General features: G+C 47.7%; 9 protein-coding genes across 10 annotated transcripts in view; 4 read left to right on the top strand and 5 right to left on the bottom strand.

Annotated features, from left to right (window-relative positions):
* Positions 1-364: 364 nt before the first annotated feature.
* Positions 365-6,447, top strand: LOC117579050 (cysteine and histidine-rich protein 1 homolog). Its single transcript, XM_034264746.1, has 8 exons — positions 365-1,022; positions 4,688-4,746; positions 4,841-4,955; positions 5,014-5,137; positions 5,216-5,368; positions 5,426-5,703; positions 5,759-5,862; positions 5,928-6,447. The coding sequence occupies exons 1-8, from the start codon at positions 645-647 to the stop codon at positions 5,953-5,955; spliced, it is 1,239 nt and encodes a 412-aa protein (XP_034120637.1). The 5' UTR covers positions 365-644; the 3' UTR covers positions 5,956-6,447.
* Positions 6,448-6,826: 379 nt separating this feature from the next.
* On the bottom strand, positions 6,827-7,475 carry LOC117579051 (protein FAM207A). The gene has a single exon (XM_034264747.1). It carries the CDS (start codon positions 7,403-7,405, stop codon positions 6,860-6,862), a length of 546 nt encoding a protein of 181 aa, XP_034120638.1. The 5' UTR covers positions 7,406-7,475; the 3' UTR covers positions 6,827-6,859.
* A 17-nt stretch (positions 7,476-7,492) lies between these two features.
* On the top strand, positions 7,493-9,129 carry LOC117579049 (cyclin-dependent kinase 8). The gene is made up of 2 exons (XM_034264745.1): positions 7,493-7,697; positions 7,761-9,129. Exons 1-2 carry the CDS (start codon positions 7,567-7,569, stop codon positions 9,001-9,003), a joined length of 1,374 nt encoding a protein of 457 aa, XP_034120636.1. The 5' UTR covers positions 7,493-7,566; the 3' UTR covers positions 9,004-9,129.
* LOC117579048 (putative glycerol kinase 5) lies at positions 9,060-11,234 on the bottom strand. Its single transcript, XM_034264744.1, has 6 exons — positions 10,957-11,234; positions 10,786-10,879; positions 10,217-10,716; positions 9,705-10,157; positions 9,472-9,635; positions 9,060-9,414 (listed from the first exon to the last, which is right to left on the bottom strand). Exons 1-6 carry the CDS (start codon positions 11,095-11,097, stop codon positions 9,138-9,140), a joined length of 1,629 nt encoding a protein of 542 aa, XP_034120635.1. The 5' UTR covers positions 11,098-11,234; the 3' UTR covers positions 9,060-9,137.
* Positions 11,235-11,793: 559 nt separating this feature from the next.
* LOC117579436 (CRAL-TRIO domain-containing protein C3H8.02) lies at positions 11,794-13,051 on the bottom strand. The gene is made up of 2 exons (XM_034265323.1): positions 12,727-13,051; positions 11,794-12,651 (listed from the first exon to the last, which is right to left on the bottom strand). The coding sequence occupies exons 1-2, from the start codon at positions 12,883-12,885 to the stop codon at positions 12,139-12,141; spliced, it is 672 nt and encodes a 223-aa protein (XP_034121214.1). The 5' UTR covers positions 12,886-13,051; the 3' UTR covers positions 11,794-12,138.
* A 390-nt stretch (positions 13,052-13,441) lies between these two features.
* On the bottom strand, positions 13,442-15,715 carry LOC117579435 (sphingosine kinase 2). Its single transcript, XM_034265322.1, has 2 exons — positions 14,709-15,715; positions 13,442-14,649 (listed from the first exon to the last, which is right to left on the bottom strand). The coding sequence occupies exons 1-2, from the start codon at positions 15,659-15,661 to the stop codon at positions 13,650-13,652; spliced, it is 1,953 nt and encodes a 650-aa protein (XP_034121213.1). The 5' UTR covers positions 15,662-15,715; the 3' UTR covers positions 13,442-13,649.
* A 328-nt stretch (positions 15,716-16,043) lies between these two features.
* LOC117579466 (dnaJ homolog subfamily C member 2) lies at positions 16,044-18,440 on the top strand. 2 transcript variants are annotated; one of them, XM_034265354.1, is made up of 4 exons: positions 16,065-16,079; positions 16,152-16,421; positions 16,569-16,714; positions 16,781-18,440. In XM_034265354.1, exons 2-4 carry the CDS (start codon positions 16,180-16,182, stop codon positions 18,340-18,342), a joined length of 1,950 nt encoding a protein of 649 aa, XP_034121245.1. In that variant the 5' UTR covers positions 16,065-16,079; positions 16,152-16,179; the 3' UTR covers positions 18,343-18,440. The 2 variants fall into 2 exon arrangements, with proteins under 2 accessions (XP_034121244.1, XP_034121245.1); XM_034265353.1 differs by having other exon boundaries at positions 16,044-16,421.
* On the bottom strand, positions 18,401-20,061 carry LOC117579467 (islet cell autoantigen 1). Its single transcript, XM_034265355.1, has 3 exons — positions 19,333-20,061; positions 19,040-19,279; positions 18,401-18,985 (listed from the first exon to the last, which is right to left on the bottom strand). The coding sequence occupies exons 1-3, from the start codon at positions 19,912-19,914 to the stop codon at positions 18,551-18,553; spliced, it is 1,257 nt and encodes a 418-aa protein (XP_034121246.1). The 5' UTR covers positions 19,915-20,061; the 3' UTR covers positions 18,401-18,550.
* A 553-nt stretch (positions 20,062-20,614) lies between these two features.
* The window catches only part of LOC117579240, a 57,834-nt gene continuing 56,575 nt past the window's right edge, over positions 20,615-21,873 (top strand). Inside the window, exon 1 of the mRNA XM_034265022.1 lies at positions 20,615-20,927. The gene's annotated coding sequence lies outside the window, so the exon portion shown is untranslated. The remainder of the gene's footprint in view (positions 20,928-21,873) is intronic.

Genomic DNA, 21,873 nt, shown 5'->3' with positions numbered 1-21,873 from the left:
CTGAGCAGGTGAAATAAAGGCGTTAAATACCAATATAGTTTAGTATTTTTTGTATTTTTGTGTGTTGGCCTTTATAGTTTTAACCTTAATTTGAAAGCATTCCAGAAAGGAAAAAAAAATGTCATGAAAACGAGCCGATCCTGTGGAGAACTGAGTTAAATTACAGTTTAAGAGCTGAGAGTCCAATCTAACTGGTAATTTTGAATAGAATATCAAAATTGAAGAAAACTAATTCGGACTCGGCATATTTACGGTATATTTACTGCATATTTTGGAAATGGGAAGGTATACTCCGCAATATTTTTGAGAGTCGTGCGGTATATTTTATCGATAGAGCCGCGGTCACACTGACAACACTGGAAACAAAAAACATAACAAATTACTACACTTAACCGAGTCCAGTGCCAGAGAGAGCGCAAGATATCGAAAAAGAAAAGCCAAGAAAGTTGTGTGCAGCAATACAAATAGTGAAGTGCAGTGTGACACTGCGCTGTGTGTGGGATTGTGTTTGTGTGTGCGTTAGAAAGAGAGGGAGGCGAACGAGAGAACGTCAATTTGGAAACGTCAGTCTGTGTGTGTGTGTGTGAGTGACTTAGAACGTAAAAACAAATTATTGGAATAAAAGTATAGAAAAAAGAAGAACCATGTCGAATGTGGAATCTTCAAGTTCCGCGGCCCAGCAGCCCCCCACATCCACTCTGCCAATGCTGGGTGACAACCAGGTGATGCAGGCCTCCACCTCGGCCAGCTCCACTTCAAATAGCAACTCAAATAGTAGCAGCAGTGGCAATGGTGGGGGCGGTGGCAACAACGTAGTGGGAGTGCCACTCGACACCCAGATCAGCGGCGAGCCGCCGTCCAAGAAACCCTGTCTCGATGCAAATGCAGCCTCCTCCAGCTCCGGGGGAGCTCTGTCCAGCGCTGCTGCAGCATCGGGAACGCATGAGAAGCTGGCATACCGCATCTCCACAGCCCTCTGCTGTGCCGTTTGCCTGGATTTGCCCAAAACGGCCATGTACCAGGTGAGTGCAGCGTGGAGGCCTGAATTCTTTTCTATTTTCTCCCAATATTTTAGCTACAGAAAAAACTACAACAAAGGCCAGCTTTTTTCTATCTGTGTGCGTGTTTGAGAGAGTTGCTGTGTGTATGTGTACCATTCTGTATACAAACAAATCGCCAGCTGTAAGAGGAAACCACCCACTCCCTCCGTCGCCCCCCGAATGCACTAGTCTCCCAGCTGTGCTAGAGCGAGACCGACAGCACACTATCTGCTGCGTGTATTTATTTGCTCTCGTTCTCGCTTGCTGCTACGACTGTTACGTCGCCGCTGCCTTGCACTCGCCTTGAAAACAACTAAATACAATGCCAGGCATCCCATCCGCTGCAACTGTTTCCCCCACACACACGTTTTTGGTTATTTCTTATTGCTGCGCATATCAAAATTAAAGATAGAGAGCGAGAGCTCCACTGTTCGCTTATGTAGCATACATACACATATCTCTCTCGCTCGCACTCTGTGTCTAATGCACTTTATTGCGTTTTAGAGACGAGCGATAGAGGCGAACCTACCCCCGGCTGGCACTCATTTCCAATTCCGCGTTGCATTCGACACTCTGGGCCACTGTGGGCTGGCCCCCCCCCCCCCCCTGCCCCCTGCCACGACCCCACCCCGCTGACATTTGCGCAGTAACATTAACTGCAAAACTTTTCTGTATTGCGTCACAAAACCCAAAATCGGAATAGGAATTGCCTTTCCCTGGCTGGCTTTTCCATAGAATCTATGATGTGGTCTTGCTCCGATTTGGCCTATTTTTATAAGCAGCTGCCCCGCCCCGCCCGCCATCTGTGCTTGCAATTTGCTTTTAATTTGAACAAGTTTCTGTGTGCGTGTCTCTTTCGGCTTCCTTTTTACTCATTCTGCTTTTAAGGCCATTCTTTTTCATTCATGCGAATGCTTATTCACTTCTGATTGATTAAATTATTTGTTCAAATATTGAGAATTTAGATCTTTTTACGTAATGCGTGGTTGACTTTGCTCTCTTTCGTATTTGTCAAAACCAGACACCACATTCATGCATGTACCCACATACATACAAACATACATACATACATATTTACGTGTGCAGTGAAATACGATAACTGCGTCATTGAAACGTCTTTTACTTCACCGTGGGCCTGAAATTGGATTTATGGGCAATGCATAAATGATTGAATTGCCTGTAATGCTCTGAGGCAAGACTTTAAAACAAAATGATTTTCCTAGAGGAAGCATGTCTGCGATTTCAGCACCGCAGCCCACTGTACTGATGAAACGTGACCAAGCTGAAAGGCAAATGAAAATGAATCATATCCCGTCCAAAGGTCTCCGTTTCGATTGGAGAGGGAGAACAACCCGCATAAGTCGGCAAATTAATTATTAGCTGCCTGCCCTCTGAAGTTATAGAAAGTTGGACCATCGTTCTTTTCCTCGTTTGCATTTCTATATCGCTCTTGATTGACATCTGTATGTATGTGTGGCTGCGTAGTACTACACAAGAGTGTGTGCGTTTGTGCACGCTCTCTGTTATTGTTTTGCTTTGCGTTGTTTTGACACATTCGTTGTCCCGCTCTTCCACACAGCGTGGGCCAAATCAGCTGTTCGGCCCCTGGGGAAAAGAAATGGATTCCGGATTCGGATTTTGACAAAACAACGCAAATTTGAAAAGCCTGTAAGGCAGCACTTTTGGGTTATGGTTTTTATTTGAAATGAGAATGCTGTTGCAGGTTGTTGTTCTTTCTCTTGCTGATAGTTCCAAAGACGTGTAATCTAAAATAAACCCGTTTTACCAGTTTGCCTGCCACATGTGCATGTGTGTTCTCTTGGGGTGGCAAAGAGAGAGAGAGAAAGATAGGTCCAACAGATACCTGTAAAAGAGAATGCTCTTGCTAGTGTGTGATATCTCTGCAGCGTGTTTTCGTGCTGCTACCTACCTACCCTACCCCGCTTTCTTCATCCACTAGGCCCCCTTCCACCAGCGTTTCGTGGCTACTTATCTACAAAAACATCATCAGCTGGGTTTTGTTGTGTCTGAGAGAGAGCCAGTGCTGGAGAACGATGCCTGAGAGAGAACGAGAGAGAGAGAGAGAGAGAGAGTAAACACGTCGACGGGGTAAAACGGGTTGAGATTCTTCTTTTGTGGAGATTGTCCTATCAAAAAACAATCGAATCGGATCGCATTGAAGGCTGCTGGTAGCTGCAGTTGCTCTAGGTCATAAATTACCGCTCTCTGCGGACTTTTCGGAGTTCGTTCAACTTGCTGGCGACACTGAATGGGGTTGGGATGGATGGATGCCATTCCCTTTGCATCTACATCTATGCATTTATTTTTATGTACATATGGATGTGTGTGTGTGTGTGTATGTGTGTGTCTTTAATTAAAGATACATGAAGAAACAGAACGAACAATCACCGAATTGTCGCTTATCGCTTGAAAGCCTCTTTCTTTCTCTCTGTCTCTGGAATGGTCGCATATGTCGCCTCCTCCGACGGCGGCTAATTCCTGAAATAGAAATTCCAAAATGAAGGAGGGCCCGCATACCCACATACCGAAATAACATACGAACCGTACAGAAATAAAGATATGAGGGCTGGCAACGTGGTTTGGTGGTCGTCCTGCGACGACAACTGCGACTCTGTTTGACTTTGACGTTCCTTATCTGAAAACTCACCCACCCAAAAATACTGACCCAACAACAATATCCATCAATTTCTGCTCGAAAACCATTTTCAATTCCAAAAGAAAAATACACATCAACTACAGATACAACTACAGCGATTACAGCTCCATTTATGTGGTCTGTCTTGGACCCAAAATACACCAAATAAAACGATAAAGAATTGTGAACTTTAATCAGGAATCTATTTTTATAATTTCGACTAGACTTTAACACCCTCTAACTATCGCCGCTAATGATTAATCCTAGTTAAGTCGATATCCTAACATTTGTAAGCAAACGAAAACAAAAAGAAAAGTAACACCAAAAAAATAGTAAAAGATTGTAAATGTAAATGCTAAGTACTTAGACCAGACTCCATCGTAGTATTATAGTAAAATCTCTAAAATGTATAAAAAAAAGAACAAAAAAAGAAAACTAAAAAAAGCAAAAGATGGGAAAACTTTAAAAAGATAAAAAAAAAAGAATTTCAATAAATTTGCAGAGGAAAGTGCAAACTGGAAAATGCAATATAAAACCAAATACAAACACAGCGTTTTTATTTCAATCGGAAACGGAAACGGATTCGGAATGAAACACAAGACCAACGGGTCCTCTGTCATCTATAAATATTCTCTTTCTATTCCTTCCTCCTTTCCTGTTCACACTCCCACCAAAAACAGATTACATTAATCCATCCGATCCACCACCAACAAAAAAATAGTCGTTCCATTGTTCCATGCCACACACTCACTTCATACCCAAACCCACCACATAAAGGCCGTATTTTGACTAATAGCAAACTTTTCTTCTTTTTTCTTTAATTGCAGGTTAATTTTCATTCCACTTTTGCTTTAGTTTTTCAATCTACTCGTACTCGTACATATACCATTTATATATCCATAACCATAATCATATGTTACCCATCAATTGCCTTGACAAGAGATCATGCTAACACAACAATCTTTCTTTCCTCTGATCTTTTCAATTGCAGTGCCAGATGGGCCACCTGATGTGCGCCGCTTGCTTCACTCACCTTCTGGCGGATGGACGGTATGAATATCTATCTCCCCTGAACACACACACAGTCATTATTTCACTTGCTCCAAAAATGCATCTAATTTGTAACCGTTTACCCATTGTGCAGCCTGCGTGATCAGATTGCCACGTGCCCCAATTGCCGCGTGGAGATATCAAAGAGCACTGCATCACGTAACCTGGCCGTAGAGAAGGCCGCCTCCGAGCTGCCCAGCGAGTGTCAGGTGTGTCCCACAATGAACTCCATTTAGATTCAATCTCTGACCATCGAATCTTTCACAGTTTTGCAACAAAGAATTCCCATACAAATCTCTGGAACGCCATGAACAGCACGAGTGTCAGGAGCGTCCCACTAAATGCAAATATCATCGCATTGGCTGCCAGTGGCGCGGACCCTACCATGAGAGTGAGTAGCCCGTATGGGTATTGGGTATTGGGTAAGCCAATCAACTAATTCTGTAAATCTCTGTGTGTTTGCCTCCAGCAACCGAACACGAACGCAATTGCTCGCACCCCAAGAAGTCTGGCTATGAGGTGATGGCTGCTCTCGAAGCCCACGATCTGAAGATCAAAGAGGAGAAGAAGATGTTCAATACATTGATCGATTTGCTTAGCTATGAGAAGATCATATTTAATGGTAGGACATACTTTACTTTACTCTGTTTTCGTAATTGATGGCAAATGTTTTGTGCAGATTTACAAATGAAACCCTATCGCACGGACGAGTATGTGCACAAGTTGTTCTATGAGACGGCCCGGTTCTCGGCCTTCAATCAGCAGTGGGTGGTGAAGGCGCGCATTAACAATAGCCAGCGTGATCCGCATCAGACGAACGAGCGCACCATCACCTATCAGCTGATTTTGAAGACCAAGACCAGCACGCCCATGAGCATACATTTCTTTGCCCTCAAGGGCCCATTCTCCGACATGAAGGTGTCCACACAGATATACAAGCACGAGTTTACAGAAACGGTAAGCTACTTACTTTTAAAGCTAAAGCTTTAAATTATAATCTCTTTATATGCAGAACACTGAGAGCGATTATTATGTGCTGCCGCTGCCCGATGGCATTGGTGGCAGTGGCTCAAGTGAATGCAATCGCATGCTGGCCAACAAAGGCATCAATTTTCGGTAAGCAGCTCAACAGTTTAGCTCTTTATGTGTAATTATAACAACTAATTCTTATCCTATTGCAGGCTGCTTATGTTTCTGCTAAACAAGTAGAAAAGCGTCGTTGAAAATGCGCAGAGAGAACCATATTCAAATTAGTTTAAGATTCGTTGTTTCAACTCTAATGTGCAAAAACCTAGACATAGTTTATATTTTCTTCTACTGTATATGTAACTCGTACGCCCTACGCCCTACTCCAACCCAAAACTCCCCAGCACAGAGACGACGCATACATTTACGACTTGCAATCACGATCAGAAGAATGACAGTGTAACGCGTTAGGTTGTAACCCAAATTTAGTGTTTAACTAAGATTAGGAACAATAATGTCCAGAGAAATTGCTTTCGAAATTTTTGTACATGAGAATGAGGCCACTTTATGAGGGTAATTAATATCTGTTATTTTTGTATGTGCAGCAGGCGTAGAGCGAATGGGTAATGGATTGATTGTTGGTGTGTTTGACTAGCGTTTAATGATCTCACAGGAAGGAGCCAGCCAGCCAGCACACACACACACACACCCGCTAACAAGAACAAAAACCAATAACCTAATAGTAGATTTAACACAAAAATCACACCAAGCTAACGCAGGTTTACGATCAGGCGTCGTGTAATAGAAACCATTCTTTGATGTAATGTAAGATCTAGACATAGCCAAGAGCCGGAATACACTCCATTTGAGTGCAACCCCCAGAACACACACAACACAACACACACATTCAATCTTGTCTAACTCTAATTGCGTTATGTTGACCGTCTACGTTTAAATGCTTACCAATTTACATTCGTATGTGTAATATTTATATATATGCATTGTCGTTAATAATAAATGATAAAACTATACCTAATGCATATACATTAATGATAATTCTTAATTAATAAATTAAATCAAAGTGCAAGGCAATGTCTTTTCCTCTGGGCACAGGCACTCCCGGTGGGTACTCCTCACTTCCAGTCTATTATTCGGCTTGCTCCATTGTTTGGTACTTGTTGCGCACAAGGGATGCGATAACGTTGCGTGGATTTTGCTTAAAGTCCTTGTCCTTTAACAGCTTCTCGTAGGACTTTACACGATTTACCATGTCGGTGCGCTTCTTTTTGATCTTTTGCTTGACGCTTAGCTGTTCCTCGGGCTCGGTGAGCGACTGCTGCTCTGGTGCATCCTTCGACTTGCTCTTCACCAGCTTGTAGAGATCCGAGAGCGAGGGCAGGGCATCGCGCAGCGGCTTCAGATCACCAATTACGTTCTTCTTCTCGCCTTTCTGGCTGGACTGGTCCTTCTTGCGCTCCTTTCGAGAGTCAGCGAAACGTTGCAATAGCTTCTTGTGCTTGAGCGCCGATTTTTCCTTCTTTGTTGTTGTCTTCTTGGGCGTGAGGGTCTTGTGCAGCAGTTTCTCCTGGCGCTCCGACTTGTTCAGCTGCGCCTGCACATCCTGTGCCTTCTGCTTGGCCATGCCCACCGCTCCTTTAGCCTTTGCGCGTATATTTTTCTTGGTTTTTGCCATGTTTCTTGAATTTTATTGAATCAAAACAAATGCGAAACGTGCTTGCGGGCTGATAACAGTGTGGCCATATATCGATAGCGATAGCAACTTCTGGTATCGGAAGACAGCTGATTGGCGGCCGCATAGTTTATAAACAATTTGTATTAGCAATTTTAAGCGAAATGGACTACGACTTTAAAATGAAAACGCAAATGGAGCGCACCAAGGTGGAGGATCTGTTCAACTACGAGGGCTGCAAGGTGGGCCGCGGCACCTACGGCCACGTGTACAAGGCCAAGTGGAAGGAGACGAGGTAAGACCGGCAGCAGGAATCAAATCCCTAAACACTGAGTACTTTTATTTCTCTGATTTACAGCGATGGCAAGGAGTACGCACTCAAACAGATTGACGGCACGGGCTTGTCCATGTCCGCCTGCAGAGAGATTGCGCTGCTGCGAGAGCTGAAGCACCAGAATGTGATTACCCTCATTCGGGTATTCCTCTCGCACAACGACCGCAAGGTGTTCCTGCTCATCGACTATGCCGAACACGATCTGTGGCACATCATCAAGTTTCATCGTGCAGCAAAGGCCACCAAAAAGCAGGTGGTTGTGCCACGAGGAATGGTCAAGAGTCTGTTGTACCAGATCCTCGATGGCATCCACTACCTGCACAGCAATTGGGTGCTGCATCGTGATCTGAAGCCAGCCAACATCCTGGTCATGGGCGACGGCAATGAGCGGGGCCGCGTCAAGATAGCCGACATGGGCTTTGCGCGACTTTTCAATGCGCCGTTGAAGCCACTGGCCGATCTGGATCCCGTTGTGGTCACATTTTGGTATCGCGCGCCTGAGCTGCTGCTGGGTGCGCGCCACTACACCAAGGCCATAGACATCTGGGCCATTGGCTGCATCTTCGCGGAGCTGCTGACATCCGAGCCGATCTTCCACTGCCGCCAGGAGGACATAAAGACGAGCAATCCGTATCATCACGATCAGCTGGATCGCATCTTCAATGTGATGGGCTTTCCGCAGGACAAGGACTGGGAGGACATCAAGAAGATGCCCGAGCATCACACACTCACCAAGGACTTTAAGCGCTCCACCTACTCGACCTGTTCGCTGGCCAAGTACATGGAGCGGCACAAGATTAAGCCCGACAGCAAGGCATTCCATTTGCTGCAGAAGCTGCTGCTGATGGATCCTAACAAGCGCATCACCTCCGAGCAGGCTATGCAGGATCAGTATTTCCAGGAGGAGCCACTGCCGACGCAGGACGTCTTTGCGGGCTGCCCCATACCCTACCCAAAGCGTGAGTTCCTCACCGACGATGACCAGGAGGACAAGTCGGACAACAAGCGACAACAGCAGCAGCAGCAGCAGCAACAGCAGCAACAGCAGCAGCAACAACAGCAGCAGCAACAGCAGCAGCAGCAGCAGATGAATCCCAACGAGCCGAATGCCAAGCGTGTGCGTCTGTCCGGTGCTGGCAATCAGCAGGATTTCCACCATCAGCAGCAGCAACAGCAGCAGCAGCAGCAACAACAACAGCAGCAACAACAACAGCAACAACAAATGATGTTCAATCAGCAGCAGAATTTCCAACAGCGTTTCAACTGAGAGACTGAACAGCAACAAAAGCATTTTTTTCTACAACTATTTTGACTAGCTGCTAAGTAATTTAATGTCTTTAGTGTATAACAAATAGATCGAGAGAGAGAGAGAGCGAGAGTAATGCAAAAAGTAGTCCCGTGCTAGTACCAATCACTGAAGCGATCTATGGCCCGGCACCACTTGTCCATGCGCTCAACCACCTTCTCGTGCACCTTGGGCCGTGGCTCGAACACTCGTTCCACTTTGCGAAAACACTTCAGATCTTCGACATCTTTCCAGATGCCGTGATTAATGCCCGCCATAAATGTGGCACCCATAATGCTGGACTCGGTATTCTCGGCACGCTCCACCTTCAGGCGGCTGAGATCCGCCAGGAACTGACACACAAAATCATTGCGCGAAACGCCGCCATTGACTCTGTTGGAAGATCACATTAGTGGCGGTTAAATGTGTGCTTAGACGGCTGCAAATTACCTTATCATTTTGAGCTTCTGTGAGGTTTCCTTCTCGGTGGCATCGATCAATTGGACCAGCCTAAAGACGATGCTCTCGAGCAGCGCACGCACCATGTGTGCCTTGGTGGTGGACGGTGTGAGGCCTATAAAGCCGCTAGCAGAGCGATAATCGTTCACAGGTGGCTACAAAACATGGGAAAGGGTGTGATTAGAGCTTGTCCTTGCTTGTATTTGCTTTGTGGCTCCACTCACCCCCAGGCCACTGAATGCGGGCATAAAGAACACATCATTGGTATCCGGCACGGACTCTGCAATGAGCGACGTTTCGTCTGGCTTCTTGAACAGCTCACAGGACTGCGCCCAGGTGACCACAGTGCCAAAGTCATGTGAGGCACCCTCGATGCAGTAGACGGCGCCTTGGTTCTTCGATTTGTTCTTGATTTGCCAGGCCACCAGAGGATACATGCCGCTGATGGCAGCACGACATTCAGAGCCCGTAATCAGGTTGAGAAATGCACCCGTGCCCATGGTGACCTTGACGTCGTTCTTGCTGAAACACTGAGAGCCCCACATGGAGGCCGCTTGATCGCTGAGCGAGGCGGCAATGGGTATGCAGGTGTCCTCCCAATCCGACCCAAAGGCGGCTGGATGTACATGCCCAAAGCCCTTGTAGCCGTTGTCCACGACGCGCGGCAATATCTTTGTCTGGAATGGGAGACCATTAATACATTTCGGAGACCAATTCCGCATTCCTGCACACTCACATCGAAGCCAAAGAGCCAGCTAATAAGCGGCGACCAGCTGAGCGTAAAGGGATCGTACAGCCCGGTGGCTGTGCTCGAGGTTATATCGGTAATGTGCTCGACACTCGTGTCCTTGCCATTGCCAGAGCGCAGCTTGTGGAGTATCCAAGAGTCGAGCAGCTCCACGCGTGCCTTGTTCTCTCGCAGCGCCTGCTTCAGGCACTGGTTGTGGGCCATTTCAAAGAGCAATCGCGGCGTCACCTGACCATTCATCAGCTTGAGCACACTGCCGGCCAGAAAGCGATGGTTTCTCGTGACCAAATACAGGGCATAGGAGACGCCATTCATTGAGCGCTTGGTCCAGCTGCTGTTCCACTGGTCCACCAGTGCGTCGGCACGCAAATCCTTCCATGTGATGAAATTGTGATAGTACTCGCCGGTCTTGTGGTTCCACGTGAGGAATGTACAGCGCTGCGTGGAGATGGTCAGGCAGGTGATCTGCGTGGGCTTCAGTTTGGCATCTGAAATGGGCAGCAGACCGAGAATTAGCAGAAGGAGGGGGTTGGGTAGGGCAGAGCAGCAACACTTACCGCGTATCGCCAGGGTTATCACATTCACAATCTTGCGCCACAAGCTCTCTGGCTCTATTTCGAAAAAGCCCGGCTGCGGATTTAATAGTTCCACCTAACAGACAGAGAGAAAAACATTTCTATTAAACTTTGCCAGCGTCAGTTAACGAATGATACGACCAATTAACCTACCGCATCAACCGCCTGCCCCTTGACCAGACACTTGTCGTCGAGCACAAAGCAGCGGACACAAGTTGTGCCAACGTCCAATGCGGCGATGTAGGCTGGCGGGGCTGGGGCATCGTCAGCTGTGGTGGAGGAGGCAGTCGACATGTTTCTCAGTGCACGCTCCGTATTTCACTGAAATTCGAACTGCTACTGCTACTGTCGCCCCAAGCTAGTGGAAATTGGCTTATCCATTTTGTTGTTGTTGGTGCTTCTCATAGTTAATGCGCGGGGGGTTCAGTTCAAGTTTTGCTTATCAAAGTCGAATGTTTTGTTTTCAATTCCAGCTGATAATCAGTTGGTGGGGGTCAGTGTTGATAAACGCAAACTGTGGAAGAAAATCCGATCCGCCAAACAAAAAAAATAGCTGGTAAAAGAAGAGCTGGGCTAGAGCTGGCTCAGCTAAATGTACCCTGTTTTCTTATATTTTTTGTTTAAATATTATGCTAAACACTTGTATTTATATACACTTCATATGCACTAAATTAATAAATAAAAGTGAATAGCAATTAAGGAATTAAAACTGCAACGAAAACCCGCTGCCACTGAAGAGCACTTCTGAACCAGTGTTGATTAGCGCACAAAAACCCACTGCTGGCGCAAAATAATAAGCTTTTGAAATCAATGAATCGAATGCCATTTGCAATCAATAAAACTATTTAGATAAGAACCGGGTTCTATGTACAACCAGATTATGATTGCTAACATTGCAGGTGGGTTGATAAGCACTCTAAATAATTGCTATCTAATTGCAGGTGTGAGTCACGTGTGATGTGTCCCAGCAGTTCGTAATCTTTGCAAGAATTTTCGTTTTAGAACTTTATTTTTTCTGTTAACATCGACACATGTACAGATACGAATACAGGGTGCATGGGGGTATATATACTACTCATGCTATATATACAGTATAAATATACGCGCATAGATAAACCGTTTATCTAAAATAGTCGCTTGTACTAGTAGGTTAGGCAATAAAATACAATCAACATTTGTTAAACACATCGATTTACACATAGAGTACACAGGGTTAAAGCCTCTCCATCTCCACATACATCTCCATCTCGCTCACCTCTCGCCTTTAGGTACTGGTTTCTCTTTAGAGATATGTCTAAGACTAAATTGTAATCAAACAAAAGGCCGGCCATCGGCTTACATGTCCGTGGGTAGAATGTCGGGTATCAGGTATTGACATAGATCCACCTCATCGCTGACAAACTTCACCTTCTTGGCTGTGTTGTCGTCGAGCAGCACGCGTATGGCCGGCCAAACGGTGGAGAAGAGGCCCGGCGAATTGATAATCAAGCAGACACCAAGGCGCTCGGGAAAGTGCTTGCCCAGCAGCCAGATGAGATTCTGCACCAGCTGGTAGTCCATGCACGAAGTGCTGAACTCGGCGAGATCGAAGACGATGCATAGGCGATCGGTGACCTCCTCGAAGCACTTCTTGCACGCCTCCTCCAGGTTGTAGACAATGAAGCGGGTCAGCTCATCAATGTCACGGGTGGAGGAGCCATGATTCTTGGCCGGGATGTAAATAACTGGACGGCCGATGCAGTCGCGGTGGCGCAGCAGACGCGCCTTGTTCTCTAGCTGGCTGCGGTCCATCTCGGCCAGCTTATCCACGCCATATGTCTCACGCCACTTGTTCGTCTTCAGTATGGCCTGTGTGGGTGGGTTACAAATATACGACGTCAGCTCTGGCGGGGGATGGTGGACTCAGCTCAGGTGACAACTTACTTGGAATGCGTCATCTGTTGTCTTGAAGGCGCGCAGATAGCGACGCAGTGAGAAATCATTGTGGTACTGCTTGGGATCCGCTTCGACAATCAGTTTCATGCGCTCCTTAAGGTCCTTCAGGTCCTGCTCGTTAATTGGCGCCAGCTCCTCGGATGACATATTGTAGCACTTGGTGCTGCCTTATTGGATGAATACTGTATATATATTTGGTACTTTACTCCAGAACCCCTCTCTTTCTAGATATGAAATGTGCTGACACAGAGCAACCGGCGGTTTTATCAATTTATTGTTTTTTTTTTCAACAAATTGGATTTTTACAAGCGCATTCAGTGTGACAGCGGATTTATTGAAAAAATATACGGTCCGATCATAAAGAAATACTGAAATATACCTTAAAATATACCGTCAATATACAGATGACAAGTCATGTTATTCTATTATGATATTCCATTTAATATTACCAGCTAGTTGGAACATTCAGAACTGTAACTTTAGTTTTATACGATTAACGCATCAATTTAATGTTTGCTGAGAGTATAGCTTTTAATTAATATGACTCATAACATACAGCAACGGGGAAATTTATTGCCCACTTTAACGATACATTTGTTTACAGGCAAGAACCTATCGATAACGATTGTCATCTGCCACAGCCATTAATAGTGTATCGACAGTTATTTTTTGAATTGTATATATTGTGTACATGTTTATATATTTTTGTTAATTTAATGTTTTGAAAATGTTAACAATATAAAATGGTGTATTTTGTAGAAGTATGCAACTACAAAATGACATAAAAGAATGCACAACTTCCTTCGGTTAGCCCTAAGTACCAATAACAAATATTTGCTAAATATACAAAAAATGCAGAGATTCCTATAAAAGAGATTATATTGCTCCTGTCGTGAAGTTCATCCTGTAGTTCACTTGGGCACCATCACACGCGCTATGCCCGGCAGCACCTCGGCCTGCAGCGGCCCAAACTCAACGCGTTCGCCATCGATGGTGATGATGCCGTGATTGTCGTGTGGCTCCAACCGGAAGGCTCGCACCGGCAGCACCTTCACGTACTCGTTGTTCACCTCCGGCAGGTGCGTGCCCGTGCTCATGTTGTACAGAAAGCTGAGCAGCTGGGGGCGAGAGATGCCGCCGCGTATTAGGATCAGATAAATGGTTCCATCGTTCATTTGGGCCTTGGGCGCAAAGTGGCAATCGATGCCCAGATGTGACTGATAGACGGCATGCATCATGATGAATTCACCCTCCTCGACGAGCCATCCTTCGTCCTCGGGCAGGGGCTCGTCCAGCTCCGGCAGGCTGCTCGTCGGGCCAAAGTTCTGCTGGCGATTCTCCAGCGAGATGGCAGCCTGAGCTGCAAAGTCGCTGTCATCCGCCAAGCTATGATAGATGCTCTCCGATACGGAATAGTAATAGCTGCGCCGGGACCCGCCCGAAAGCCAGCTATCGCAGCGGGAGCGAAACGATTGATTGATAGACGTCTCCAGCGAGATAACATCCGCAAACTCATGCGGCAGGTACTCGGTGGAATGATGGAAGCTCGGATTGTTGTTGGTTGTGGACAGTTTGTCGATATGGGTGTTGCAGCTCCTACTCGTCTGCATCTTCAACTCCGGTGTGTGCTGGGCATTCTCCTCTGGCTCCGTCAGCAGATAACTGATCTTCCCGTTGTACGTGCGCAGATTCGCCAGGCGGTACAGCGTCCAAATGGTGAAGCGCTGATAGCCAAGCACGCGAATGCGCTCGCTCTCAATGTCCACATCCGAAATGAAGCCCCAGCCGATGGACAGGAAGGAGTAGAGCGAGCGATTCTGCAGCTGCACGCGCACCACATCCATCGGGGAACTGCAGCCACTGATGACGGTCAAAGCGGCACCCAGCACGGGCTTGCTGAAGTACGGTTCGCTGTGGGAGAACACACAAAAATGAGTGATTTATCAATGGAAAGCGATTCATTTTCTCACTTGTATCCGTGTGCAATGGATCTGGCCAAGCCGTTGCCGGAGCCGCAGGGTATAATGCCAAGCGCTATGCTGGGCAGCACCTTGGCCCAGTCCTCGCGTTGCAGCAGTCCATTGACTATCTCGTGGAAGAGTCCATCGCCACCGACGGCCACCACGCAGCACCAGGCATCCAGGCACCGGGTGCTCATAAATTCAATGGCAAAATTGGAATGCTTCGTTACATACAGATCGTAGGGCACCTCGGCCTCATTCAGCACAGGTGTCACATGCATATTGAACACTTCGCGGGCGTTGCCCGAGCCACTCTTTGGATTGAGCATGACCAGAATGCGACGTCGGCGATCCTCCTCGTTGCGCACCACAAAGATGCTCTCCAGCGTGCGATGCAGTTGCCAGCGTAGAGCGCGATACCAGCGATCCGCCTCACGCATATTGTCCTCGAAGGTGTCAAAGGAACGGAAGCGCAGCGTCAGCACCGTGCGCTCCCTGTGGAACTCACTACGCAGGCTCTTCTTTTTCAGGACATAGGCAAAGACATAGAGATAGGCGCTCACATCCCCATCGCAGGTGAAATCCTCCTTGCTGGCCGTGCTGCACTTGCTGGGCGTGGCCCCACTGCGATTGACCGAGGCGGCGGGGGAATTTGGATTGCCGGCGCTGCAGGCGCACGCACTGGCCACAGCCAGGCGTCGCGTCTTTTTCAGGCGCATGCATCGCGCCCCAACAATGTCGCATAGTTTGACAGTCTGCTCCTTGACAATGGTGCCACTGGGCGATTCCCGCTGCAGTGTGAAGCCGTTGATGTCCAGCCGTACCCGAAACACATACTTCCTCCCCTTTCGCTGGCTCGTGTAGAAGGTGTCGCTCACATCGTAGCATTCGGGCAGGGTCGCCCCAGCTACGGGTGTGGAGCACGCTGTGCTGCTGCTGCTCTTCTCATAAGATTCGTTCATAATTTATTGAGATTCGGATGCTTTGCAGCATTTTTAATTTTCGTTTTTTTTCTTCTCCCAAGTATTTATTCGATTACCACGGTCCAAAATCCATCGGTTCGATCATCGTTATCGAATTTGAATGATATTTTTTGCCCATTGTACACAAAACAATTTAACATGACTTGTACTAACTAAAACGACATTAGCTTTCGTCAATTATTATATAGCTTAAAGTTTACTTCGAATGCAATAATATAAACAAAATAATATATCGATATACTCTCGGTCGATTACATAAACAAGTAATTGACATGTAGCAAGTATGTAGTTACTGGGTAAACTATTAATTTTGATTGATGGTATATATTTACGGTATTATTATGAAAACGAAAACGTATAGTTCAGTATATTTCTGACGGTCGGGAAAATAAACGTGGTGCGAATTAATTTCGTGAAATTTGTTTGTGAAAACAAAATTTCAAAGTGAAGTGGTGTTTTTATGTAATAGACGTGCTCGTTTTTGTAACCGGGACGTCATGACTAACAGCCTGGAGTTGGAGGTACCGCTCAAGGTCGCGCGTCACCTAATCGAGCGCGTTGGCTTCGCCTATTTCAACGCACGCCGCAAAATCGCGCCAGGTGGTGTCGAGCGCAGTGAATCCGACGAGAAGTTGGAGGGCGTCGGCGAGGAGGTGGACATCAGCTACCTCAAGTCCCTAGATCCCAAGGAATGGAAGGACCAAGATCACTACAGTGTCCTCGGCCTGGGAAAATTGAGGTAAGTGATGGCTCCCCTCAACCACATCTAGGCCTGACCAGGCCTCTTTGTGTGTGTGTGTGTGTGAGTGGCTGTGCCAGTGTGTTGTCTGCAGAGCACGTGTCTGAATTGCGGAGTATGTGGGTGCGTCTCTCTTCCCCTTTGCAGATTCGAAGCCAGCGACGATGACATTCGTCGCGCCTACAGACGCATGGTGCTGCAGCATCACCCGGACAAGCGAAAAGCCAAGGGTGAGGTGGTGATCAACGACGAGGACTATTTCACATGCATAACAAAGGCCTACGAGATATTGGGTAACGTAACATAATTCAATCTTTGCTTAAGTTTTGTGTTTAATCCATCCACCACCGAACATCCAGGCACTTCGAAGGCGCGACGCAGCTTTGATTCAGTGGATCCCGAATTCGATGATTCGCTACCCACTCAAACAGACATCGACAATGATTATTTCAAAGTATTCAATAAAATGTTCAAGCTGAATGGACGCTGGAGCGAGCGGCCGCAGGTGCCAGTCTTTGGCGAGGTGGACGCCAAGCGCGAGGAGGTTGAACGCTTCTATAACTTCTGGTATGACTTCAAATCGTGGCGTGAGTTCAGCTACCTGGACGAGGAGGACAAGGAGAAGGGCCAGGACCGAGATGAGCGTCGCTGGATCGAGAAGGAAAACAAGACGGCGCGCATCAAGCGGAAAAAGGAGGAAATGAGTCGCATACGTGATCTCGTCAATTTGGCGTACAACAACGACAAGCGTATACAGCGTTTCAAGCAGGAGGAGAAGGATCGCAAGGCGGCGGCAAAGCGGGCCAAAATGGATGCCGTCCAGGCACAAAAGGCGGAGCAGGAGAAGGCTGTACGCGAGGCAGCGCTGGCCAAGGAGCGTGCCGACAAGGCTGAACAGAAGCGCATCGAGCTAATCCGCATTGAACGCGAGCAGCAGAAGAAGGTGCTCAAGAAGGAGCGCAAAACGCTTCGGGACAAGGTCAAGGATTGCAAATACTATGCCAAAAACGACAAGGATCAGCTGAAGCACATGGAGGGCACCGAGAAAATTTGCGAAACGTTTAACCTGGCCGAGCTGCAGGCACTGAACAAGGCCATGGAGTCCAAGGGTCGCGAATCCTTTGTCGCTGCTCTGCAGACAGCCGATCAGAAAATCGCCGCCGAACTGGAGCAGTTCAACCAGACGCAGCAGAAGAAGCTGGCCACTGCCGCTGCACCCAAAGCTGCCGTCAAGGAGGTGAAGAAGGGCGAACTCTGGAGCAACGAAAATGTGCAGCTGCTCATCAAGGCGGTGAATCTGTTCCCTGCAGGCACTGCCCAGCGCTGGGATGTCATTGCCACGTTTATCAATCAGCACAGTGGCTCGGGAGGAGCTCAAGTGCTGGCCCGGGATGTACTCAACAAGGCCAAGGCTCTGCAGAACAGCGATCACTCCAAGAGCAGCCTCAAGACGCAGGCCAACGATGCCGCGTTTGCCAGCTTCGAGAAGTCCAAGAAGGAAGTGCAAGTCTCAAATGACATAACCATTGGCGAGGAGGCGCCCTCGCAGGAGAGCAAGGAGAATGTCAAGCAGAACGGTGGCGCTCATCCCAATCAGGTGAACAATCAGAAGCCCAAGCAGAACGGCATAGCGACGCCAGCAGCAGCTGAAGCTGCAGCGGGAGCGGGAGCAGGAGCACCAGCGGCTGCACCCATGACCAATGGCACTGGTGGTGGCGCTGCTGCATCCAAAACCTGGACCAAGGAGGAGCAGGCACTGCTTGAGCAGGCAATCAAATCTTATCCGACCACGACACCCGATCGCTGGGACTGCATTGCTGCATGCATACCGAATCGCAGTAAAAAGGATTGCCTGCGACGTGTCAAGGAGCTGGTCGAGCTGGTCAACTCCAAGAAGGAGGCACAGGCGGCGACCAAATGAGACGCAACCGAACCCACACTACACTACTCCTCCTCTTCTAGCTGCTGTGTCCCATATAAATTTTATTTAAATAAAACATAAAAAGTTTTTTGAACGTTTAGCGAAAAGTTACATCCAAAGATTCTCCTTCCGTTTTGACTAGCTAATTTCCACAGGTATGCCAAGATATATATTTGTAGATGTAAGTTGTAGATTGGATGGGCCAATCTTATGTCTGCTCCGCCACGCTGCGTCCTCCACTGAGTTTTAGGTCGAACGCCTGCGGATTGGCGAGGGGATCCAAATCGGCAAAGAGGTCCAACCAGGGGTTGTTGGTCGTCTGGGACTTGCTAGCTGTCGTGGCGCTGGCTATCTTCGTGGCTGTGGTGGTTGGCATGGGCTTCTGTTGCTGCTGCTGCTGCTGTGGCTGATTGAACATGCGTGCCCAGAACTTGCTGTTGCTGTTGCTCGTGTGATTGGCATCCATCAGTGGAGAATCCTGCTCCACGGCAGCATCAATCAGCGGGCTATCTTCCTCCAGCTGCTTGGAGAGTTCGATGAGCAGCGACTCATTGTCACCGCAGGCGGGTGCGGCGGCTGGCTCTGACTGTGACTCCCCACTGGCAGGCGGCTGCTTTGTGTCTGGCTTGTCTTGATATTCACTCTGCAAAGGAAGACACATTCAAGTGCATGTCACCCTAAGGTACGGTAAACTCACAGCAAAGAACAGCGATTGATCCTTGTCGACAGCCTCAATGGGCGGCACCTCCTCGCTGGGTCCCTCATTTTGGGACAGCTCCTTCAGCACACAAAAGTCGTACTTGGGCTTGGCAATCAGCGCATTGGATATCGTCTGGAATGTGGAGGCGGCCTTCTGCGCGAAGCTCTTCAGCTCTGCCACGTAGGCGACCAAAGCATGCGAATACATATTGCAGCGTGCCGCAGCCAGCAAATCAATCTGGAAACAAGCGAATCAATCAATCAATCATCCCTTGGAAGTGCTTGACCCACCTTCTGTATAGAGTCCAAGGAGTAGCCATCGAAATTGTGTTTGGCCACGCGCACATGTGCCTGGGCAGTGCGAAACTTGTCCAGGCCCTTGCCCGTGTCAGGGTCCAGCTCCTGGCTGGCCGACTTCATCCAGCAGAGGGCCGCACGGTACTCCGTTCGCTCCTTCTCCATGTTCTGCAGCGTGCCCTCAGTATCCTTGACGGCGCGACAGCGAAACACATCCACCTCGTGCTGCAGTCGCAGCAGTGGCACCCGCACACACATCCGCTGCTGCCCCGCAAAGGACATGGCCTTCGCCGTGTGATTGATGCTGTTGCCCGTCGTCTTGCTACGCTTGCCCGCCTCTTTCAGAAAGCGTCCAAAGACACACTCCTCCTGCGACAGGATGCACAGGCGCTCCTGGTACTGGTCTATTATCTTGCACAGCTCCAGGCTGGTGTCCGATATTGATTTGAAAACCTCTATCTTGGCGTCGAGCTCCGCGTCCGAGGAAATGATGTGCTTGTCCTCCTTGGAGCCTAGCTTGCGCTGCACCGCCTTCTTGGTGATCCAAAATTGGTGTTGCACCTCGGATTTTAGCATATTTTCGGGGATGCTGGTGCATACGTTAAAAAAAATGGAACAAGTGAGTGGAAAAAACGAGTGAGGCAGCGACGTCGGCAGCGCTGTCGCCACTGAAGCGTTGCTATTTCCCGACTTTGATATTCACTTTAGAATAACTAGCTAGTTAGAGCCATAGACACCGAAGATATAATTTTAACCAATAAATTAATATATTTTCTACAAGTCTGTTTAACTTTAAGTACTTTTTGTTATTGCAATGCTTATTAAATATAGTTAAAATAAAGTAAGGTGGAAAAGTGCCACAATCCAAAATTAAGTTTATTACATGACAACTACACAGGTATGATATTTTCATGGTGCCCATTAATGTTTAGTATTATTTTGTATTTGTAAAACCAAAAGGTCACATTGGCTGTTTGAATGTGAGTATGAAAAGCTTTTAAAAGAACGAATTCAGCTTTAAATAAAGTTCTTTGCATTAGATTTCCATTTAACCATCCATCAGCATGTATCAAAAATACATTTTGGATACGCAACTTATCCGTGCATTGATTAGAAGAGAACATTAGGGGAGAGAGAACCGACAGTTAGAATGTTGGAAGAGAGCGAGAGACACCGCGAAACTCGCATTGGTCACACTGAATCTGGGATTTATTAGTCCGTTTTTACCGCGGGAAATCTTCATCTCGGCTCGCCGTCGTCGTCGTCAAGTGCATCCATTTCTCCCATTTCTCTCTCTGTTTTGGCGCTTGGCGCTGCGCTGGGGCTGCATTCAACGGGATCCACAAAACGTTTAGTTTCGTTTCGTTTGGCGTCTTCTCTAGTTTTATTCTAGCCACGACAAATATTTACGCAAGTGCTGAGGTCCGCCGTGTAGCGTCGCGAGTTTGTTTGTATGAGTGTGTGCTAAAGCCGGTGGACAAGGGGTCTAAAGTTCGAGTGGAGTCCGAATCGAGTTGGAGCTGCAATCGCAATTGCAATTGCAATTGAAAGCGACACATATTTTGCGGTTTTGCTAATTTGCTGGACAGGTATGTACGAATGTGTATGTTAGTTAGAGTAAGTGTAAGCTGCACACAGGTGCACGCATATGCAGTTACAGTTACTTTCAGTACACGGGATGCTGTGGACACTACACACAAACACACACACACACACACATACGCAATGGTTGCAGCAGTAGCAGCAGCAGCAGCAGCAGCAAGAAGAAAGTGAACAAGTGTGTGCAAAAGTTTAGTTTTTTCTTGCAATCAAAAACGGGTTGTGAGCAGAGCAGAGCCGAGCCGCGCTGCCTGCTTGCCTGCCTGCCGCCACCTGCAGAAGCCGGGCATACATATGCGTGGGTGTGCGTGCGTATGCGTGTGAGTGTGACTGTGGCCCAGCTATATAAATTGATTGTATGCCGAGCCGTGCCGTGCCCCCAAGTCGCGGTGGCACAAAGATAATGCCACTCTTCTCCCGTCTTTTAACACCAACGGCGCGTGACTGGTGGAGCTAGAGGGGGGTACACTACCTACCTTACCACTTGGGGCAAGCCGCTCGCGCAATTAGATTCGGTCTCTGCTCCCCCCTTCAACAAATATACTCGTAAAATCCAAAAAAGAACTCGAATTGAAAGAAAGACAGAAAAAGGTCACGGCACTTGCTGCCACAAGCTTGGATGGGCGCACAGCCAAACAAAATAAAAGCTGAGGCCGGCTCGTTACCAGCCTCTCACCACCTTCAAAAGCCGCACTCCGCCTTGGGTAAACAATGCAGCCGCCGCAGACGCTGCCCCCCCCCCCCCCCCCCCCTCCCCCCCCCCCCCCCCCCCCCCCCTCTCTTCGGGAAACCCATTCACCACCCCCGCTTTTTTTTTTTTTAAAATTAAGCTTGAACCCCTTGCTCCCCCATCGTTTCTTTAGAATATATAACGTTACAGCAGACAATACGAAACATTTCTATTTACTCTCCTTCCTAATTCTCCTCCCCCTCCCC

Source organism: Drosophila guanche, unplaced genomic scaffold (genome assembly GCF_900245975.1).
Source record: "Drosophila guanche unplaced genomic scaffold, DGUA_6, whole genome shotgun sequence".
NCBI lineage: Eukaryota > Metazoa > Arthropoda > Insecta > Diptera > Drosophilidae > Drosophila > Drosophila guanche.
Note: the sequence above shows the minus strand (reverse complement) of the source record. Positions and strands in the feature narration are given on the sequence as shown.